General features: G+C 53.8%; 1 protein-coding gene across 1 annotated transcript in view; it reads left to right on the forward strand.

The window, feature by feature from the left end:
- Window positions 1-23,119, forward strand: part of LOC137369689 (dynein regulatory complex protein 11-like) — a 486,226-nt gene that overhangs the window by 444,441 nt on the left and 18,666 nt on the right. Inside the window, exons 15-16 of the mRNA XM_068031024.1 lie at window positions 11,142-11,341; window positions 21,917-22,031. Of these exons, the coding sequence (XP_067887125.1) occupies window positions 11,142-11,341; window positions 21,917-22,031 (315 nt within the window). The remainder of the gene's footprint in view (window positions 1-11,141; window positions 11,342-21,916; window positions 22,032-23,119) is intronic.

The following is a 23,119-nucleotide window of genomic DNA, read 5'->3' on the forward strand; positions in this document are numbered from 1 at the left end:
TCAGTACTCAGGGGTCAGTACTGGAGAGGAGGGGTGAGTACTCAGGGGTCAGTACTGGAGAGGAGGGGTCAGTACTCAGGGGTCAGTATTGGAGAGGAGGGGTCAGTACTCAGGGGTCAGTAATGGGGGAGGGGTCAGTACTCAGGGGTCAGTACTGGAGAGGCGGGGTCAGTACTCAGGGGTCAGTAATGGGGCAGGGGTCAGTACTCAGGGCTCAGTACTGGAGAGAAGTGAGGTCAGTACTCAGGGGTCAGCACTGGAGAGGAGCGATCAGTACACAGGGGTCAGTAATGGGGGAGGGGTCTGTACGCAGGGGTCAGTAATGGGGGAGGGGTCCGTACTGGAGAGGAGGGGTCAGTACTCAGGGGTCAGCAATGGGGGAGGGGTCAGTACTCAGGCGTCAGTAATGGGGGAGGGGTCAGTACTCAGGGGTCAGTAATGGGGGAGGGGTCAGTACTCAGGGGTCAGTAATGGGGGAGGGGTCAGTACTCAGGGGTCAGCACTGGAGAGGAGCGATCAGTACACAGGGGTCAGTAATGGGGGAGGGGTCAGTACTCAGGCGTCAGTAATGGGGGAGGGGTCAGTACTCAGGCGTCAGTACTGGAGAGGAGGGGTCAGTACTCAGGGGTCAGTAATGGGGCAGGGGGTCAGTACTCAGGGGTCAGTACTGGAGAGGAGTCGTCAATACTCAGCCGTCAGTAATGTGGGAGGGGTCAGTACTCAGGGGTCAGTAATGGGGGAGGGGTCAGTACTCAGGGGTCAGTACTGGAGAGGAGGGGTAAATACTCAGGGGTCAGTAATGGGGGAGGGGTCAGTACTCAGGGGTCAGTACTGGAGAGGAGGGGTCAGTACTCAGGGGTCAGTAATGGGGGAGGGGTCAGTGCTCAGGGGTCAGTACTGGAGAGGAGAGGTCAGTACTCAGGGGTCAGTAATGGGGGAGGGGTCAGTACTCAGGGGTCAGTACTGGAGAGGAGGGGTCAGTACACAGGGGTCAGTAATGGGTGAGGGGTCAGTACTCAGGGGTCAGTAATGGGGGTGGGGTCAGTACTCAGGGGTCAGTATTGGAGAGGAGGGGTCAGTACTGGAGAGGAGGGGTCAGTACTCAGGGGTCAGTACTGGAGAGGAGGGATCAGTACTCAGGGGTCAGTAATGGGGGAGGGATCAGTGCTCAGGGGTCAGTAATGGGGGAGGGGACAGTACTCAGGGGTCAGTACTGGAGAGGAGGGATCAGTACTCAGGGGTCAGTACTGGAGAGGAGGGGTCAGTACTCAGGGGTCAGTAATGGAGGGAGGGGTCAGTACTCAGGGGTCAGTAATGGGGGAGGGGTCAGTACTCAGGGGTCAGTATTGGAGAGGAGGGGTCAGTACTCAGGGGTCAGTACTGGAGAGGAGGGGTCAGTACTCAGGGGTCAGTAATGGGGGTGGGGTCAGTACTCAGGGGTCAGCACTGGAGAGGAGGGATTAGTACTCAGGGGTCAGTAATGGAGGAGGGGTCAGTACTCAGGGGTCAGTACTGGAGAGGAGGGGTCAGTACTCTGGTGTCAGTACTGGAGAGCAGGGGTCAGTACTCAGTGGTCAGAACTGGAGGGGTCAGTACTCAGGGGTCAGTGCTGGAGAGGAGGGGTCAGTACTCAGGGGTCAGTACTAGAGCAGGGGTCAGTATGCAGGGGTCAGTACTGGGGGAGGGGGCTGTACTCAGGAGTCAGCACTGGGGGAGGGGTCTGTACTGGGGCAGGTCAGCACTGGGTGTCAATGTTGGGGGGCACTGTCAGTGTTGGTGTGGGTCAGTGCTGGGGGTGGGTCAGTTCTGGGGCAGTGTCAGTGTTGGTGCGGTGTCATTGTTGGGATGGGTCAGTGCTGGGGAGGGTCAGTGTTGGGGTGGGTCAGTGTTGGGGCGTGTCAGTGTTGGGGCGTGTCAGTGTTGGGGCGTGTCAGTGCTGGGGAGGGTCAGTGCTGGGGAGGGTCAGTGCTGGGGAGGGTCAGTGCTGGGGAGGGTCAGTGCTGGGGTGGGTCAGTGTTGGGGTGGGTCAGTGTTGGGGCGTGTCAGTGTTGGGGCGTGTCAGTGTTGGGGAGGGTCAGTGTTGGGGTGGGTCAATGCTGGGGTGGGTCAGTGTTGAGGTGGGTCAGTGTTGGGGTGGGTCAGTGTTGGGGTGGGTCAGTGTTGGGGTGGGTCAGTGTTGGGGCGGGTCAGTGTTGGGGCGGGTCAGTGTTGGGGCGGGTCAGTGTTGGGGTGGGTCAGTGTTGGGGTGGGTCAGTGTTGGGGTGGGTCAGTGTTGGGGTGGGTCAGTGTTGGGGCGGGTCAGTGTTGGGGCGGGTCAGTGCTGGGGAGGGTCAGTGTTGGGGTGGGTCAGTGTTGGGGCGGGTCAGTGTTGGGGAGGGTCAGTGCTGGGGAGGGTCAGTGTTGGGGCGGGTCAGTGTTGGGGCGGGTCAGTGTTGGGGCGTGTCAGTGCTGGGGAGGGTCAGTGCTGGGGAGGGTCAGTGCTGGGGAGGGTCAGTGTTGGGGTGGGTCAGTGTTGGGGTGGGTCAGTGCTGGGGTGGGTCAGTGTTGGGGTGGGTCAGTGTTGGGGTGGGTCAGTGTTGGGGTGGGTCAGTGTTGGGGTGGGTCAGTGTTGGGGAGGGTCAGTGCTGGGGTGGGTCAGTGTTGGGGTGGGTCAGTGTTGGGGTGGGTCAGTGTTGGGGTGGGTCAGTGCTGGGGTGGGTCAGTGTTGGGGTGGGTCAGTGTTGGGGTGGGTCAGTGTTGGGGAGGGTCAGTGCTGGGGTGGTGTCTGTGTTGGGGTGGGTCAGTGTTGGGGTGGGTCAGTGTTGGGGTGGGTCAGTGTTGGGGTGGGTCAGTGCTGGGGTGGGTCAATGCTGGGGTGGGTCAGTGTTGGGGTGGGTCAGTGTTGGGGTGGGTCAGTGCTGGGGTGGGTCAGTGTTGGGGTGGGTCAGTGTTGGGGTGGGTCAGTGTTGGGGTGGGTCAGTGCTGGGGTGGGTCAGTGCTGGGGTGGGTCAGTGTTGGGGTGGGTCAGTGTTGGGGTGGGTCAGTGCTGGGGTGGGTCAGTGCTGGGGTGGGTCAGTGTTGGGGTGGGTCAGTGTTGGGGTGGGTCAGTGCTGGGGTGGGTCAGTGTTGGGGTGGGTCAGTGTTGAGGAGGGTCAGTGTTGAGGAGGGTCAGTGTTGGGTTGGGTCAGTGTTGGGGTAGGTCAGTGTTGAGGTGGGTCAGTGTTGGGGTGGGTCAGTGTTGGGGTGGGTCAGTGTTGGGGTGGGTCAGTGCTGGGGTGGGTCAGTGTTGGGTTGGGTCAGTGTTGGGTTGGGTCAGTGTTGGGGTGGGTCAGTGTTGGGGTGGGTCAGTGTTGGGGTAGGTCAGTGTTGGGGTAGGTCAGTGTTGGGGTGGGTCAGTGTTGGGGTAGGTCAGTGTTGGGTTGGGTCAGTGTTGAGGTGGGTCAGTGTTGGGGTGGGTCAGTGTTGGGGTGGGTCAGTGTTGGGGTAGGTCAGTGTTGGGGTGGGTCAGTGTTGGGGTGGGTCAGTGTTGGGTTGGGTCAGTGTTGGGGTGGGTCAGTGTTGGGGTGGGTCAGTGTTGGGGTAGGTCAGTGTTGGGGTGGGTCAGTGTTGGGTTGGGTCAGTGTTGGGGTGGGTCAGTGTTGGGGTGGGTCAGTGTTGGGGTAGGTCAGTGTTGGGGCGGGTCAGTGTTGGGGTGGGTCAGTGTTGGGGTGGGTCAGTGTTGGGGTGGGTCAGTGTTGGGGTAGGTCAGTGTTGGGGTGGGTCAGTGTTGGGGTGGGTCAGTGTTGGGGTGGGTCAGTGTTGGGGTGGGTCAGTGTTGGGGTAGGTCAGTGTTGGGGTGGGTCAGTGTTGGGGTGGGTCAGTGTTGGGGTGGGTCAGTGTTGGGGTGGGTCAGTGTTGGGGTAGGTCAGTGTTGGGGTGGGTCAGTGCTGGGGTGGGTCAATGCTGGGGTGGGTCAGTGTTGGGGTGGGTCAGTGTTGGGGTGGGTCAGTGCTGGGGTGGGTCAATGCTGGGGTGGGTCAGTGTTGGGGTGGGTCAGTGTTGGGGTGGGTCAGTGTTGGGGTGGGTCAGTGTTGGGGTGGGTCAGTGTTGGGGTGGGTCAGTGTTGAGGAGGGTCAGTGTTGAGGAGGGTCAGTGTTGAGGTGGGTCAGTGTTGGGTTGGGTCAGTGTTGGGGTAGGTCAGTGTTGGGGTGGGTCAGTGTTGGGGTGGGTCAGTGTTGGGGTGGGTCAGTGTTGGGGTAGGTCAGTGTTGGGGTGGGTCAGTGTTGGGGTGGGTCAGTGTTGGGGTGGGTCAGTGTTGGGGTGGGTCAGTGTTGGGGTAGGTCAGTGTTGGGGTAGGTCAGTGTTGGGGTGGGTCAGTGTTGGGGTGGGTCAGTGTTGGGGTGGGTCAGTGTTGGGGTGGGTCAGTGTTGGGGTAGGTCAGTGTTGGGGTAGGTCAGTGTTGGGGTGGGTCAGTGTTGGGGTAGGTCAGTGTTGGGGTGGGTCAGTGTTGGGGTGGGTCAGTGTTGAGGTGGGTCTGGTGAAAGCAGGGAGCAGATAGGCAGCTCTCGATGAGGCAGACAGGAAGAGAGGGGGGAGGGAGAAAAGGCAGATGGAAGGGAACAGACTGAAGTAGTGGGGGGGGTGGTGGTAGAGAGGAGAGCAGAGGGGAGGGGGATAGGGACAGCAGACAATGGGAAGAGGAAGGGAGATGGGGAAGAGGAGATGAGGAGGGAGTGAGAGTAAACAGAGTAAGAGATGCCAAAAGAGATGAGAAAACCGAGGTAGGTGTTGGATGATGGGAGAGAAAGAGGAGCACGGCTTGGAAATGGTTTAACATCAGTTTCCAGCTGCCTATTTTAATGCTCTGTGGAGAAGAGGACAGTGATTGAGGGACAGTGAATTGAGGGACAGTGGATTGAGAGGGCAGTGGGTTGAGGGGGCAGTGGGTTGAGGGGGCAGTGGGTTGAGGGGGCAGTGGATTTAGGGATGTTAGTTTGAGGGGGCGGTGGATTGAGGGGTGGGGACTGAGGGGCAATGAATTGACGGGCAGTGAATTGAGCGGTGGATTGAGGGGGGTGGATTGAGGGGGTGGATTGAGGGGGGTGGATTGAGGGGGGTGTATTGAGGGGTGTGGATTGAGGGGGGTGGATTGAGGGGGGTGGATTGAGGGGCAGTGGATTGAGGGGCAGTGGATTGAGGGGTGTGGATTGAGGGGGGTGGATTGAGGGGGGTGGATTGAGGAGGGTGGATTGAGGGGCAGTGGATTGAGGGGCAGTGGATTGAGGGGCAGTGGATTGTGGGGGATGACCGAGAGGCAATGAATTGAGGGGCAGTGGATTGAGGGGGGTGGATTGAGGGGCAGTGGATTGAGCGGTGGATTGAGGGGGGTGGATTGATGGGCAATGGATTGAGGGGCAGTGGATTGAGGGGCAGTGGATTGACGGGCAGTGGATTGAGGGGCAGTGGATTGACGGGCAGTGGATTGACGGGCAGTGGATTGACGGGCAGTGGATTGAGGGGCAGTGGATTGAGCGGTGGATTGATGGGCAGTGGATTGAGGGGCAGTGGATTGAGGGGCAGTGGATTGACGGGCAGTGGATTGACGGGCAGTGGATTGAGGGGCAGTGGATTGAGGGGCAGTGGATTGAGGGGCAGTGGATTGACGGGCAGTGGATTGAGGGGCAGTGGATTGACGGGCAGTGGATTGACGGGCAGTGGATTGACGGGCAGTGGATTGAGCGGTGGATTGAGGGGGGTGGATTGATGGGCAATGGATTGAGGGGCAGTGGATTGAGGGGCAGTGGATTGACGGGCAGTGGATTGAGCGGTGGATTGAGCGGTGGATTGAGGGGGGTCGATTGATGGGCAGTGGATTGAGGGGCAGTGGATTGAGGGGCAGTGGATTGAGCGGTGGATTGAGCGGTGGATTGAGGGGGGTCGATTGATGGGCAGTGGATTGAGGGGCAGTGGATTGAGGGGCAGTGGATTGACGGGCAGTGGATTGACGGGCAGTGGATTGACGGGCAGTGGATTGAGCGGTGGATTGAGCGGTGGATTGAGGGGGGTGGATTGATGGGCAATGGATTGAGGGGCAGTGGATTGAGGGGCAGTGGATTGAGGGGCAGTGGATTGACGGGCAGTGGATTGAGCGGTGGATTGAGCGGTGGATTGAGGGGGGTGGATTGATGGGCAATGGATTGAGGGGCAGTGGATTGAGGGGCAGTGGATTGACGGGCAGTGGATTGACGGGCAGTGGATTGACGGGCAGTGGATTGAGCGGTGGATTGAGCGGTGGATTGAGGGGGGTCGATTGATGGGCAGTGGATTGAGGGGCAGTGGATTGAGGGGCAGTGAATTGAGCGGTGGATTAATGGGCAGTGGATTGTGGAGGATGACTGAGAGGCAATGAATTGAGGGGCAGTGGATTGAGGGGCAGTGGATTGTGGGGGATGACTGAGAGGCAATGAATTGAGGGGGGTGGATTGAGGGGCAGTGGATTGAGGGACAGTGGATTGAGAGGGCAGTGGGTTGAGGGGGCAGTGGGTTGAGGGGGCAGTGGGTTGAGGGGGCAGTGGATTTAGGGATGTTAGTTTGAGGGGGCGGTGGATTGAGGGGGGTGGATTGAGGGGGTGGATTGAGGGGGGTGGATTGAGGGGGGTGGATTGAGGGGTGTGGATTGAGGAGGGTGGATTGAGGGGGGTGGATTGAGGGGCAGTGGATTGAGCGGTGGATTGAGGGGGGTGGATTGATGGGCAATGGATTGAGGGGCAGTGGATTGAGGGGCAGTGGATTGACGGGCAGTGGATTGACGGGCAGTGGATTGATGGGCAGTGGATTGACGGGCAGTGGATTGAGCGGTGGATTGAGGGGGGTCGATTGATGGGCAGTGGATTGAGGGGCAGTGGATTGAGGGGCAGTGAATTGAGCGGTGGATTGATGGGCAGTGGATTGTGGGGCAGTGGATTGAGGGGCAGTGAATTGAGCGGTGGATTGATGGGCAGTGGATTGTGGAGGATGACTGAGAGGCAATGAATTGAGGGGCAGTGGATTGAGGGGCAGTGGATTGAGGGGCAGTGAATTGAGCGGTGGATTGATGGGCAGTGGATTGTGGAGGATGACTGAGAGGCAATGAATTGAGGGGCAGTGGATTGAGGGGCAGTGGATTGTGGGGGATGACTGAGAGGCAATGAATTGAGGGGGGTGGATTGAGGGGCAGTGGATTGAGGGGCAGGGGGACAGGATGAAAGACTCAGTGGGAGAGGGGAAGTTGGATACATTTACTACTCTTTGCCTCTTGCCCCTCCTCAAACTCCCAGGGAGAAACAGGAAGGACAGAAAAACTGGAGTTACAATCACACAGTGGGGAGGAGGGAATGGGGTCCAGGGGAGTTTTTATTCTTCTGAGTGTGGCCATAAATGGCAAGACCAGCATTTGTTGCCCATCCCTAATTGCCCTTGAACTGAGTGGTTTGCTAGGCCATTTCAGAGGGCATTTAAGAGTTAACCACATTGCTGTGGGTCTGGAGTCACATGTAGGCCAGACCAGGTAAGGACAGCAGATTTCCTTCCCTAAAGGACATTAGTGAACCAGATGGGTTTTTAACAACAATCGATGAAAGTTTCATGGCCATCATTACTGAAACTAACTTTTTCATTAAAAAATTATTTAATTAACGGAATTTAAATTCCCTCAGCTGCAATGGTGGGATTTCTTCACATCATTTATCCACACCCCTGGATTACGAGTGCAGTAACATTACCCCCATTCTTGGTTTATATCGAATGGGAAATGAGGGAATTGGGGGGAAATGTGACCAAGACACTGCCTGTGGTTGGGGTGAAAACACTGAAAATTTGTTTAATGTGGGAGAGGCCACAAGAACTGGTTATTGTTGGGAGGGAAGAGTTGTTATTGGGGAGGGGTTGAGGGTGGGGCTGGTTGCGGTGTGGGGGCAATTGTGGGTCGGGGTAGATGTGGGTGGGGGTAATTATGAGTTGGGGTAATTGGGGGGTAGTTGTGGGAGGAGGTAGTTGTGAGGTGGGGGTTGATGTGAGTGGGTTAATTGTGGGGGATGCTAGGGGTGAGGATAGTTGGGTGGGGGTAGTTGGGTGGGGATAGTTGGGTGGGGATAGTTGGGTGGGGATAGTTGGGTGGGGATAGTTGGGTGGGGATAGTTGAGGTGGGGTTATTTGGTGGTGGGGATAGTTGGGTGGGGGTATTTGGTGATGGGGATATTTGGGTGGGGGTAGCTGGGTGGGGATAGTTGGGTGGGGATAGTTGGGTGGGGGTAGTTGGGTGGGGGTAGTTGGGTGGGGATTGTTGGGTGGGGATTGTTGGGTGGGGGTAGTTGGGTGGGGGTGGTTGGGTGGGGATAGTTGGGTGGGGGCAGTTGAGGTGGGGTTATTTGGTGGTGGGGATAGTTGGGTGGGGGTATTTGGTGGTGGCGATATTTGGGTGGGGGTAGTTGGGTGGGGGTAGTTGGGTGGGGGTAGTTGGTGGTGGGGTTATTTGGTGGTGGGGTTATTTGGTGGTGGGGTTATTTGGTGGTGGGGGTAATTGGGGGTGGGGGTAATTGAGGGTGGGGGTAATTGTAGGGGTAGATGGTGTGGGGGTATTTGGTGGTTGGAGATAATTCTGGGGGTTGTTGGGGGTAATTGTGGGAGTACTTGTGGGTGGGGGTAGTTGTGAGGTGGGGGAAATTGGGGGAGTTGGGGTTGGGGGTAATTGTAGGTGTGGGGAGTTGGAGGGGGTTGGGGGTAATTGTGAGGTGGCAGTAGTTGTGGGTGAAGGCAGTTATAAGGTGGGGGTAGTTGTGGGTGTTGAGAGGGGTTTTGAATACGGGAGAGAGGGGATACGGGGAGAGGAGTATGGGATATGGGGGAGAGGGGATACGGGTGAGAGGGGATACGGGGGAGAGGGGGTGTTGAGAGGGGTATCCGATACGGGGGAGAGGGATACGGGGGAGAGGGGATACGGGGGAGAGGGGATACGGGGAGAGGGGATACGGGGAGAGGGGATACGGGGAGAGGGGATACGGGGGAGAGGGGGTGTTGAGAGGGGTATCCGATACGGGGGAGAGGGATATGGGGAGAGGGGATACGGGGGAGAGGGGATACGGGGGAGAGGGGATACGGGGGAGAGGGGATACGGGGGAGAGGGGATACGGGGAGAGGGGATACGGGGAGAGGGGATACGGGGGAGAGGGGATACGGGGGAGAGGGGATACGGGGGAGAGGGGGTGTTGAGAGGGTTATCGGATACGGGGGAGAGGGGATGAGGGAAGAGGGGACACGGGGGAGAGGGGATACGGGAAGAGGGGATACGGGGGAGAGGGGTTACAGGGGAGAGGGAATACAGTGGAGAGGGGTTACGGGGGAGAGGGGTTACGGGGGAGAGGGGATACGGGGGAGAGGGGATACGGGGGAGAGGGGATACGGGGGAGAGGGGATACGGGGGAGAGGGGTTACGGGGAGAGGGGTTACGGGGGAGAGGGGATACGGGGGAGAGGGGTTACGGGGGAGAGGGGTTACGGGGGAGAGGGGATACGGGGGAGAGGGGGTGTTGAGGTTTGAGGCTGTCCTGGGTAGTTTGTCAGAGCTGAATTCCTCCCTCCTCGAGACTCGGAGCTGTCCGGATGTTGCAGTTGCTGTTACTTTCTTCCATGTTACGGGAGTGACAAAATTGGAAATTCCCAACACGGATTAAGGTGAGAGAGGGAGAGGGGTTGGGGGAAGAGAGAGTGAGAAGAGGGGAGAGAGAGTGAGAAGAGGGGAGAGAGAGGGAGAAGAGGGGAGAGAGAGGGAGAGGGGAGGGGGGTGGGAGAAGGGAGGAAGAGACAGTCAGTGCCAGCTCCAGCGATCAGACAGTATGAGGGAGCCACCTATCAGTTGAATAGCAAAATGATGGCAACACTCTCACTCACTCACTCGCTCAGTTGCACTCTCCCTCGTTCAGTCGCACTCTCACTCACTCACTCGCTCAATTGCACTCTCCCTCGTTCAGTCGCACTCTCACTCACTCACTCGCTCAATTGCACTCTCCCTCGTTCAGTCGCACTCTCCCTCACTCACTCGCTCAGTTGCACTCTCCCTCGTTCAGTCGCACTCTCCCTCACTCGCTCAGTTGCACTCTCCCTCGTTCAGTCGCACTCTCACTCACTCACTCGCTCAATTTCACTCTCCCTCGTTCAGTCGCACTCTCCTCACTCACTCGCTCAATTGCACTCTCCCTCGTTCAGTCGCACTCTCCTCACTCACTCGCTCAATTGCACTCTCCCTCGTTCAGTCGCACTCTCACTCACTCACTCGCTCAATTGCACTCTCCCTCGTTCAGTCGCACTCTCCCTCACTCACTCGCTCAGTTGCACTCTCCCTCGTTCAGTCGCACTCTCCCTCACTCACTCGCTCAGTTGCACTCTCCCTCGTTCAGTCGCACTCTCCCTCACTCACTCGCTCAGTTGCACTCTCCCTCGTTCAGTCGCACTCTCCCTCACTCACTCGCTCAGTTGCACTCTCCCTCGTTCAGTCGCACTCTCACTCACTCACTCGCTCAGTTGCACTCTCCCTCGTTCAGTCGCACTCTCACTCGCTCGCTCAATTGCACTCTCCCTCGTTCAGTCGCACTCTCCCTCACTCACTCGCTCGCTCAGTTGCACTCTCCCTCGTTCAGTCGCACTCTCACTCACTCACTCGCTCAGTTGCACTCTCCCTCGTTCAGTCGCACTCTCACTCACTCACTCGCTCAGTTGCACTCTCCCTCGTTCAGTCGCACTCTCCCTCACTCACTCGCTCAGTTGCACTCTCCCTCGTTCAGTCGCACTCTCCCTCACTCACTCGCTCAGTTGCACTCTCCCTCGATCAGTCGCACTCTCACTCACTCACTCGCTCACTCACACTCTTCCTCGACCGGTGTAACAGTGAACTGCTATGTTAGGCTCCATCCAGTCATTTCACTGCTGATTTGTGGTCACTTCTGTCAGATCGAGGACAGTGAACAAACTACTGAGCCACCCTCTGACTGGATGCCAGCTTCTGATCTGGACTTGGTACCCATGGGTGACCCTATCACTGGCCGAATATCCACAGACACAGGTTCACATCCCCATGATCCCAATGACCCCTCTCTGACCAGCAGACAAGAACAGGTAAACCCTGGCGTGTGTTTTACATTGCTCCATCTCTAGGTTCGCAGACTCTACATGAGAAGGCTCCTCTGATAAAGTCCATGCTTCTGGCTGGTCCCCTTGGTGTGGGGAAGAAGATGTTGGTGTACAATATCTGCACAGAAACATGTGCTACCCTCTTTGACCTGTCAGCGAAGAACATCGTGGGGAAATACCCGGGCAAGGCTGGTCTGCAGATGATGCTTCATATGGTTATCAAGGTAAAGTCAGTCTCCATCTCACCGGTCTCTGTGACTTGGTCACAAGTTTAGACAAAGGAGTAGGCTATAAGGAATGTCTGAAAGGAGGAAGAGGAGGGATTCAACCCATAGAGCCTGTGCTGGCTGTTTGAAAGAGCAGTCCGATTAATCCCACGTGCCCACTGTTTCTCGTCGCCCTTCATGTGTCTCCAATTCAGTGTTTTAGGTTACAGGAGGGACTTTCAGAATGTGAGGCCGAGGGGCCTCAAAACACAGCTGCTAAAGTTTGGGCAAAGGTAGAGGATGTGGGTAGGAGGCTGTAGATTGAGGGAGAGGAAGGGCTGGAGGAGCGTATGACACGGGCAGTGGAGTTTTGGATGAGCTGAAGTTTACAGAGGCTGAGGGCGAGGGTGAGGCTGAGGGCAAGGTTGAGGGTGAGGCAGAGGGCAAGGGCGTGGGCGAGGATGAGGGCATGGGCGTGGGCGAGGACGAGGGCGATCACAGCACTGTTAAGTGTGGAAGATACAAAAGTATGGATGAGGGTTTCAATAGCCGATGAGCTGAGGTGCAGTGGAGGCGGGCGATGGTTTTTGTGGTGAGGATATAAAGTCAAGAAGAAATGATCAATAGAGCACACAGTGAACAGATCGGCTGGAGACAAGGTGACTGAGTGAGTGAGAGTGCGACCGAGAGTGAGAGTGCGACCGCAGCCTCACAGCTCCAGTGACCCGGGTTCGATTCTGGGTACTGCCTGTGCGGAGTTTGCAAGTTCCCCCTGTGACCGTGTGGGTTTCCTCCGGGTGCTCCGGTTTCCTCCCACAGCCAAAGACTTGCAGGTTGATAGGTAAATTGACCATTGTAAATTGCCCCGAGTGTAGGTAGGTGGTAGGAGAATGGTGGGGATGTGGTAGGGAATATGGGATTAATGTAGAATTAGTATAAATGGGTGGTTGTTGGTTGGCACAGACTCGGTGGGCCAAAGGGCCTGTTTCAGTGCTGTATCTCTCTATGACTGAGGGAGAGTGTGACTGAGGGATGGTATGCTGCCTCCCTGGTGCGAGGGTCAAGGATGTCTCAGAGCGGTTACAGGACATTCTGAAGGGGGAGGGTGAACAGCCAGTGGTCGTGGTACACATTGGTACAAACGACGTGGGTTTAAAAAAAAAGGAAGAGGTCCGAAAAGCAGAATATAGGGAGTTAGTAAATAAGTTGAAAAGTAGGACCTCAAAGATAGTGATCTCAGGATTACTACCAGTGCCACGTGTTAGTCAGAGTAGAAATAGCAGGATATATCAGATGAATACATGGCTGAAGAGATGGTGTGAGGGGGAGGGTTTTAGATTCCTGGGACATTGGCACCGGTTCTGGGGGAGGTGGGAACTGGAGCTGGAGCTGGATGAACTTCGGATCATTCGGGAGGCGGAGGAGGTTATTGAGAGGAGTTATGGGGAGGTAGTCACACCTCAGGTAAAAGAAGTAGGTAGATGGGTTACCGTCAGGGGAAGGAGAGGGAACCAGCTGGCAGTGCAGGGATCCCCTGTGGCTGTTTCCCTCAACAACAGGTATATCGTTTTGGATACTGTTGCGGGGGACGACTTACCAGGGGTAAGCAATGGGGTACAGGTCTCTGGCACAGAGTCTGTCCCTGTTGCTCTGAAGGGAAGGGGGAAGAGGAGCAGAGCATTAGTCATTGGGGACTCCATAGTTAGGGGAACAGATAGGAGGTTTTGTGGGAACGAGAGAGACTCACGGTTGGTGTGTTGCCTCCCAGGTGCCAGGGTTCGTGATGTCTCGGATCGTGTTTTTGGGATCCTTAAGGGGGAGGGGGAGCAGCCCCAAGTCGTGGTCCACATAGGCACCAATGACATAGGTAGGAAGAGAGATGGGGATTTAAGACAGAAATTCAGGGAGCTAGGGTGGAAGCTTAGAGCGAGAACAAACAGAGTTGTTATCTCTGGGTTGTTGCCCGTGCCACGTGATAGCGAAGCGAGGAATAGGGAGAGAGAGGAGTTGAACACGTGGCTGCAGGGATGGTGTAGGAGGGAGGGCTTTGGTTTCCTGGATAATTGGGGCTCTTTCTGGGGTAGGTGGGACCTCTACAAACAGGATGGTCTTCACCTGAACGAGAGGGGTACCAATATCCTGGGGGGGAGATTTGCTAGTGCTCTTCGGGGGGTTTTAAACTAATTCAGCAGGGGAATGGGAACCTAAATTGTAGTGCCAGTGTACAGGATGTTGAGAGTAGTGAGGTCAGGGATAAGGTTACAGGGACGCAAGAGGGCACTGGCAAGCAAGAACTTGGTTTAAAGTGTGTCTACTTCAACGCCAGGAGCATCCGGAATAAGGTGGGTGAGCTTGCAGCATGGGTTGGTACCTGGGATCTCGATGTAGTGGCCATTTCGGAGACATGGGTAGAGCAGGGGCAGGAATGGATGTTGCAGATTCCGGGATTTAGATGTTTCAGTAAGAACAGAGAAGATGGTAAAAGGGGGGGGGGGGGGGTGTGGCATTGTTAATCAAGGAGAGTATTACAGCGACAGAAAGGACGTTTGAGGACTCGTCTACTGAGGTAGTATGGGCCGAGGTTAGAAACAGGAGAGGTGAGGTTACCCTGTTGGGAGTCTTTTATAGACCTCCGAATAGTTCCAGAGATGTAGAGGAAAGGATAGCGAAGATGATTCTCGACAGGGGCGAGTGTAACAGGGTAGTTGTTATGGGGGACTTTAACTTTCCAAATATCGACTGGAAATACTATAGTTCGAGTACTTTAGATGGGTCAGTTTTTGTCCAGTGTGTGCAGGAGGGTTTTCTGACACAGTATGTAGAGAGGCCAACCAGGGGCGATGCCACATTGGATTTGGTACTGGGTAATGAACCCGGCCAGGTGTTAGATTTAGATGTAGGTGAGCACTTTGGTGATAGTGATCACAATTCGGTTAGGTTTACCTTAGCGATGGGCAGGGACAGGTATATACCGCAGGGCAAGAATTATAGCTGGGGGAAAGGAAATTATGATGCGATTAGGCAAGATTTAGGATGCGTAGGATGGGGAAGGAAACTGCAGGGGATGGGAACAATCAAAATGTGGAGCTTATTCAAGGAGCAGCTACTGTGTGTCCTTGATAAGTATGTACCTGTCAGGCAGGGAGGAAGTTGGTGAGCGAGGGAGCCGTGGTTTACTAAAGAAGTTGAAGCGCTTGTCAAGAGGAAGAAGAAGGCTTATGTTAGGATGAGACGTGAAGGCTCAGTTAGGGCGCTTGAGAGCTACAAGCTAGCCAGGAAGGATCTAAAGGGAGAGCTAAGAAGAGCAAGGAGAGGACACGAGAAGTCATTGGCGGATAGGATCAGGGAAAACCCTAAGGCTTTCTATAGGTATATCAGGAATAAAAGAATGACTAGAGTTAGATTAGGGCCAATCAAGGATAGCAGTGGGAAGTTGTGTGTGGAATCAGAGGAGATAGGGGAAGTGTTAAATGAATATTTTGCGTCAGTATTTACAGTAGAGAAAGAAAATGTTGTTGAGAATACTGAGATTCAGGCTACTAGGCTAGATGGGATTGAGGTTCACAAGGAGGAGGTGTTATCAATTTTGGAAAGTGTGAAAATAGATAAGTCCCCTGCGCCAGATGGGATTTATCCTAGGATTCTCTGGGAAGCTAGGGAGGAGATTGCAGAGCCTTTGTCCTTGATCTTTATGTCGTCATTGTCGACAGGAATAGTGCCGGAAGACTGGAGGATAGCAAATGTTGTCCCCTTGTTCAAGAAGGGGAGTAGAGACAGCCCTGGTAATTATAGACCTGTGAGCCTTACTTCGGTTGTGGGTAAAATGGTGGAAAAGGTTATAAGAGACAGGATTCATAATCATCTTGAAAAGAATAAGTTCATTAGAGATAGTCAGCACGGTTTTGTGACGGGTAGGTCGTGCCTCACAAACCTAAACCTTATTGAGTTTTTCGAGAAGGTGACCAAACAGATGGATGAGGGTAAAGCCGTGGATGTGGTGTATATGGATTTCAGTAAGGCGTTTGATAAGGTTCCCCACGGTAGGCTATTGCAGAAAATACGCAAGTATGGGGTTGAAGGTGATTTAGAGCTTTGGATCAGAAATTGGCTAGCTGAAAGAAGACAGAGGGTGGTGGTTGATGGCAAATGTTCATCCTGGAGTTTAGTTACTAGTGGTGTACCGCAAGGATCTGTTTTGGGGCCACTGCTGTTTGTCATTTTTATAAATGACCTGGAAGATGGTGTAGAAGGGTGGGTTAGTAAATTTGCAGATGACACTAAGGTCGGTGGAGTTGTGGATAGTGCCGAAGGATGTTGTAGGGTACAGAGAGACATAGATAGGCTGCAGAGCTGGGCTGAGAGATGGCAAATGGAGTTTAATGCGGAAAAGTGTGAGGTGATTCACTTTGGAAGGAGTAACAGGAATGCAGAGTACTGGGCTAATGGGAAGATTTTTGGTAGTGTAGATGAACAGAGAGATCCTGGTGTCCAGGTGCATAAATCCCTGAAGGTTGCTACCCAGGTTAATAGGGCTGTTAAGAAGGCATATGGTGTGTTAGCTTTTATTAGTAGGGGGATCGCGTTTCGGAGCCACGAGGTCATGCTGCAGCTGTACAAAACTCTGGTGAGACCGCACCTGGAGTATTGCGTGCAGTTCTGGTCACCGCATTATAGGAAGGATGTGGAAGCTATGGAAAGGGTGCAGAGGAGATTTACTAGGATGTTGCCTGGTATGGAGGGAAGGTCTTACGAGGAAAGGCTGAGGGACTTGAGGTTGTTTTCGTTGGAGAGAAGGAGGAGGAGAGGTGACTTAATAGAGACATATAAGATAATCAGAGGGTTAGATAGGGTGGATAGTGAGAGCCTTTTTCCTCGGATGGTGATGGCAAACACGAGGGGACATAGCTTCAAGTTGAGGGGTGATAGATATAGGACAGATGTCAGAGGTAGTTTCTTTACTCAGAGAGTAGTAAGGGCGTGGAACGCCCTGCCTGCAGCAGTAGTAGACTCACCAACTTTAAGGGCATTTAAGTGGACATTGGATAGACATATGGATGAAAATGGAATAGTGTAGGTCAGATGGTTTCACAGGTCGGCGCAACATCGAGGGCCGAAGGGCCTGTACTGTGCTGTAATGTTCTAAATCTAATTCTAATTCTAATACACCTGGGCAGGACTGGGACTGATGTCCTCGGGGGAGTATTTACTAGAGTGATTGGGGAGGGTTTAAATTAAAATGGCAGGGGGATGGGAACCTTTGCAAGGAGTCAGAGGAGGGGGGATCAAAGACAAGAACAAAAGACAGTAAGGGGAATAAGAAAAGTGATAGGCAGAGAAATCAAGGGCCAGAATCAAACAGGGCCACAGTGAAAAATAGTGGGAAGGGGACAAGGAATGTTGAAAAGACAACCCTTAAGGCTTTGTGCCTTAACGTGCGGAACATTCGCAATAAAGTGGATGAATTAATCTCACAAATAGATGTAAACATGTTTGATATAGTCAGGATTATGGAGACATGGCTGCAGGGTGACCAGGGATGGGAAATGAACATCCAGGGATATTCAGTATTTAGGAAGGACAGACAAAAAGCAAAAGGTGGTGGAGTTGCATTGCTGGTTAAAGAGGAAATTAACGCAATAGTGAGGAAGGATATTAGCTCTGACGATGTGGAATCTGTATGGGTAGAGCTGAGAAACACTCAGGGGCAAAAAACGTTAGTGGGAGTTGTACATAGACCCCCAAACTGTAGTGGTGATATTGGGAATGGCATTAAACAGGAAATTAGAGACACATGCAATAAAGGAACATCTGTAATTATGGGTGACTTTAATCTGCATATAGATTGGGCAAATCAAATTAGTCACAATACCGTAGTGGAGGAATTCTTGGAGTGTATACGGGATGGTTTTCTGGACATTAGCACCGCGTTGAGGAACCAACTAGAGAACAGGCCATCCTAGACAGGGTATTGTGTAATGAGAGAGGAATAATTGACAGTCTAGTGGTGCGAGACCCCTTGGGGATGAGCGACCATAATATGATAGAATTCTTCATCAAGATGGAGAGTGACGTAGTTGATTCTGAGACAAGGGTCCTGAATCTTAGTAAAGGAAACTACGAAGGTATGAGGCGCGAGTTGGCCATGACAGATTGGGAAACGTTACTTAAAGGGATGACGGTGGATAGGCAATGGCAAACATTTAAAGAGCGCATGGATGAACTGCAACAATTGTTTATTCCTTTCTGGCGCAAAAGTAAAACGGGAAAGGTAGCCAAACCATGGCTTACAAGGGAAATTAGAGATAGCATTAGATCCAAGGAAGAGGCATATAAATTTGCCAAGAAAAACAATAGACCTGAGGATTGGGAGCAGTTTAGAATTCAGCAAAGGAGGACCAAGGGATTGATTAAGAAGGGGAAAATAGAGTACGAGAGCAAGCTTGTGGGGAACATAAAAACTGACTGTAAAAGTTTCTATAGGTATGTGAAGAGAAAAAGATTGGTGAAGACAAATGTAGGTCCCTTACAGTCAGAAACAGGGGAATTTATTATGGGGAATAAAGAAATGGCTGACCAACTAAATTCATACTTTGGTTCTGTCTTCACAAAGGAGGACACAAATATCATACCAGAAATGTTGGGGAACACAGGGCTTAGTGAGAGGGAGGAACTGAAAGAAATCAGTATTAGTAGAGAAATGGTGTTGGGGAAATTGTTGGGATTGAAGGCCGATAAATCCCCAGGACCTGATGGTCTGCATCCCAGAGTACTTAAGGAAGTGGCCCTAGAAATAGTGGATGCATTGGTGGTCATCTTCCAAGATTCTATAGACTCTGGAACAGTTCCTACAGATTGGAGGGTAGCTAATGTAACCCCACTATTTAAAAAGGGAGGTAGAGAGAAAACAGGGAATTATAGCCTGACGTTGGTAGTGGGGAAAATTCTTAGTCCATTATCAAAGATTTTATAGCAGAGCATTTGGAGAACAGTGATAGAATCGGACTGAGTCAGCATGGATTTACGGAAGGGGAATCATGCTTGACAAATCTACTCGAATTCTTCAAGGATGTAACTAGTAGAGTTGATGAGGGGGAGCCAGTGGATGTGGTTTATTTGGACTTTCAGAAGGCTTTCGATAAAGTCCCACATAAGGGATTAGCGTGTAAAATTAAAGCGCATGGGATTGGGGGTAGTGTATTGCGATGGATAGAAAATTGGTTGGCAGACAGGAAACAAAGAATAGGGATAAATGGGTCTTTTTCCAAATAGCTGGCAGTAACTAATGGGGTACGGCAGGGATCGGTGCTCGGACCCCAGCTATTCACAATATATATTAATGATTTAGATGAGGGAACTAAATGTACAGATGCAGTATAATGTGGATAAATGTGAGGTTATCCACTTTGGTAGCAAAAACAAGAGGGCAGATTATCTGAAGGGCTATAAACTGAGAGAGGGGAATATGCAGTGAGACCTGGGTGTTCTCGTACACCAGTCGCTGAAGGTAAGCATGCAGGTGCAACAGGCAGTAAAAAAGGCAAATGATATGTTGGCCTTCATAGCGAGAGGATTCGAGTACAGGAGCAGGGATGTCTTGCTGCAATTATACAGGGTCTTGGTGAGGCCACACCTGGAATATTGTGTGCAGTTTTGGTCTCCTTATCTAAGGAAGGATGTTCTTACTATGGAGGGAGTGCAGCGAAGGTTTACCAGACTGATTCCTGGGATGGTGGGACTGACGTATGAGGAGAGATTGAGTCGGTTAGGATTATATTCACTGGAGTTCAGAAGAGTGAGGGGGGATCTCATAGAAACCTCTAAAATTCTAACAGGACTTGACAGGGTAGATGCAGGAAGGATGTTCCCGATGGTGGGGGAGTCCAGAACCAGGGGTCATAGTCCCAGGATACGGGGTAAACCTTTCAGGACTGAGATGAGGAGAAATGTCTTCATCCAGAGAGTGGTGAGACTGTGGAATTCACTACCACAGAAAGCAGTTCAGGCCAAAACATTGTATGTTTTCAAGAAGGAGTTAGATATCGCTCTGGATTTAAAGGGATCAGATGTGTTAGATGATCAGCCATGATCATAATCACTGGCGGAGCAGGCTCGAAGGGCCGAATGGCCTACTCCTGCTCCTAGTTTCTATGTTTCTATGTTTAAAAATAAGGGGTCGCCCATTTAAGACAGAGATGAGGAGAAATTTTTTCTCGCAGAGGGTTGTGAGTCTTTGGAACTCTCTTCCTCAATAGGCAGTGGAAGCAGAGTCTTTGAATATTTTTAAGGCAGAGATGGATAGATTCTTGATAAGCAAGGGAGTGAAAGGTTATCGGTAGGTGGAAATGTGGAGTAATCAGTTCAGCCATGAACTTATTGAATGGCGGAGCAGGCTCAAAGGGCCGAGTGGCCTACTCCTGCTCCTAAATCGTATGTTTGTATAATTGATCAAGGGTAATATTACAGTTCTACAGTGGGACGGAGGACTCAAAGACTGAATCTGTTTGGTTGGAGTTGAGGAACAGAAAAGGAGCTGTTAGATTGCTGGGCATTTTATACGGACCCTCAAATAGTGGGAAGGGGAAGGAGAAGCAAATCTATTGGCAATTTTCAGAGAAATGTAAAAATAATAGAGCAGTAATAGTAAGAGACTTCAGTTAGCCGATTGTCGTCTTCTTCTTTGGCCTCCTTGTCTCGAGAGACAATGGGTAAGCGCCTGGAGGTGGTCAGTGGTTTGTGACAGACTCTTCCACAGGCACTGCAGATAAAATTGGTGTCGGGGCTGTTACACAGTTGGCTCTCTCCTTGCGCTTCTGTCTTTTTCCCTGCCAACTGCTAAGTCTCTTCGACTCGCCACACTTTAGCCCCGCCTTTATGGCTGTCCGCCAGCTCTGGCGATCACTGGCAACTGACTCCCACGACTTGTGATCAATGTCACAGGGCTTCATGTCGCATTTGCAGACGTCTTTAAAGCGGAGACATGGACGACCGGTGGGTCTGATACCAGTGATGAGCTCACTGTACAATGTGTTCTTGGGGATCCTGCCATCTTCCATGCGGCTCACATGGCCAAGCCATCTCAAGCACTGCTGGCTCAGTAGGGTGTATATGCTGGGGATGTTGGCTGCCTCGAGGACTTCTGCATTGGAGATAATGTAAATTGGAGGAAAAAAGAGAATAATGGTCAAGGAGGCTGAAGAATTCCTAAAATGTCTCCAAAAGAACTTCCTTAATCTGGATGTTTGAGCATAAGAATAGGAGCAGGAGTAGGTCATGCAGCCTGCTCTTCCATTCAATACAATCATAGCTGATCTGCTGATCTTCTACCTGAACTGCACCTTCCAGAACTATCCCTTAATCCCTTTAGTATCCAAAAATGTACCGATCTCAGTCTTGAATATATTCAACGATGGAGCATCCACAACCCTCCAGGTTAGAGAATTTCAAAGATTCACAACCGTGTGAGTGAAGAAACTTCTCATCTCAGTCCTAAATGATCGGCTCCTTATCCTGAGACTGTGTCCCGTGTTCTACCCAGAGGAACAATCTCTCAATGTCCACCTCCCTGGACAACTGAGTGAGTGAGCGAGGGAGAGCACGACTGAACGAGGGAGAGTGGGAGAGTGCGACTCAGCGAGTGAGTGAGGGAATGAGAACGCGACTAAGTGAGTGAGTGAGGGAGAGCACGACTGAGTGAGGGAGAGTGTAACTGAGTGAGTGAGCGAGGAAGAGAACAACTGAGCGAGGGAGCGTGAGAGAGTGCGAATGAGCGAGTGAGTGAGGGAATGAGAGTGCGACTGAGTGAGTAATCGAGTGAACGAGTGAGAGTGTGACTGAGTGAGCGAGCGAGGGAGAGTGCGACTGAGCGAAGGAGAGCGCGACTGAGCGAGTGAGAGTGAGAGAGTGCGACTCAGCGAGTGAGTGAGGGAATGAGAACGCGACTAAGTGAGTGAGTGAGGGAGAGCACGACTGAGTGAGGGAGAGTGTAACTGAGTGAGTGAGCGAGGAAGAGAACAACTGAGCGAGGGAGCGTGAGAGAGTGCGAATGAGCGAGTGAGTGAGGGAATGAGAGTGCGACTGAGTGAGTAATCGAATGAACAAGTGAGAGTGTGACTGAGTGAGTGAGCGAGGGAGACTGAGTGAGTGAGCGAGGGAGACTGAGCAAGGGAGAGTGAGTGAGAGTGTTGCCATCAGTTTGCTATTCAACTAGAAGGTGGCTCCCTCATACAGTCTGATCGCTGACTCTCTGTCTCTCCCTCCCTCTCCCTCATCACCTGCTCTCTCTCTCGCCCTCTCCCGACCCTCTCTCCCTTCCTCTACCTCCACCTCTCCGTTCCCCCACTCCCTCTCCCTCCCCTTTCCCTCCCCTCTCCCCCTTATTCCCTCTCCCTCCTCACCCTCCTGCCCCTCCCCACCCCCTCTCCCTCCCTCCCCACAAACCCTCCCACCCTCCACCCCTCCCTCACCACCCTCCCCTCCCTCACCCTCCCTCTCTGCTCCAACCCACCTCCCCCCTCCCTACTCCCCCATCACCCTGCCCCTCCCCCCCACCACCACCTCACTCTCCTCCCTCCTCCCCCTCCCTCTCCCCATCAGGTGGCGAAGCTTCTCCAACCATCAGTCATTTGGATTGATGATGCCGAGAAAACATTCCTAAAGAAAGTGGCAAAAGAAGAGAGAGCGGTGAGTGCACAAACCACCCTCCGGAGCAGTGAGGGAGGGAGGGTGAGGGGCAGAGTGTGGGGGGAGGGTGTGAGTGGGGAGTGTGAGGGGGGAGGGTGAGGGGGGAGGGTATGAGGGGGGAGTGTATGAGGGGGGAGTGTATGAGGGGGGGTGTGTATGAGGGGGGTGTGAGGGGGGGGAGTGTGAGGGGGGGGAGTGTGAGGGGGGGAGTGTGAGGGGGGGAGGGTGAGGGGGGAGGGTGAGGGGGGGCTGTGAGGGGGGGCTGTGAGGGGGGGCTGTGAGGGGGGGAGTGTGGGGGGGGAGTGTGGGGGGGGGGAGTGTGAGGGGGGAGTGTGAGGGGGGAGTGTGAGGGGGGGCTGAGAGGGGGGGAGTGTTGGGGGGGAGTGTGAGGGGGGAGTGTGAGGGGGGGAGTGTGAGGGGGGGGAGTGTGAGTGGGGAGTGTGAGGGGGGAGTGTGAGGGGGGAGTGTGGGGGGGGAGTGTGAGGGGGGAGTGTGAGGGGGGGGAGTGTGAGGGGGGGGAGTGTGAGGGGGGGGAGTGTGAGGGGGGGAGTGTGAGGGGGGAGTGTGAGGGGGGAGTGTGAGGGGGGAGGGTGAGGGGGGAGTGTATGGGGGGGTGTGAGGGGGGAGTGTATGGGGGGGGTGTGAGGGGGGAGTGTGAGGGGGGAGTGTGGGGGGGAGTGTATGAGGGGGGAGTGTATGAGGGGGGAGTGTGAGGGGGGAGTGTGGGGGGGAGGGTGAGGGGGGAGTGTGAGGGGGGCTGTGAGGGGGGGAGTGTGGAGGGGGGCTGTGAGGGGGGGAGTGTGGAGGGGGGCTGTGAGGGGGGAGTGTGGGGGGGGAGTGTGAGGAAGAGGGAGTGAGGGGGGAGTGTGAGGGGGGAGTGTGAGGGGGTCTGTGAGGGGGGAGTATGAGGGGGGCTGTGAGGGGGGGGGGAGTGTGAGGGGGGCTGTGAGGGGGGGGAGTGTGGGGGGGTGTGAGGAGGAGGGTGTGTGAGGGGGAGTGTGAAGAGGAGGGAGTGTGAGGGGGAGTGTAAGGAGGGGAGTGTGGGGGGGGTGTGAGGGGGGGAGTTTGAGGAGGGGGGAGTTTGAGGAGGGGGGAGTGTGAGGAGGGGGGAGTGTA

This window comes from Heterodontus francisci, chromosome 5 (assembly GCF_036365525.1).
Source record: "Heterodontus francisci isolate sHetFra1 chromosome 5, sHetFra1.hap1, whole genome shotgun sequence".
NCBI lineage: Eukaryota > Metazoa > Chordata > Chondrichthyes > Heterodontiformes > Heterodontidae > Heterodontus > Heterodontus francisci.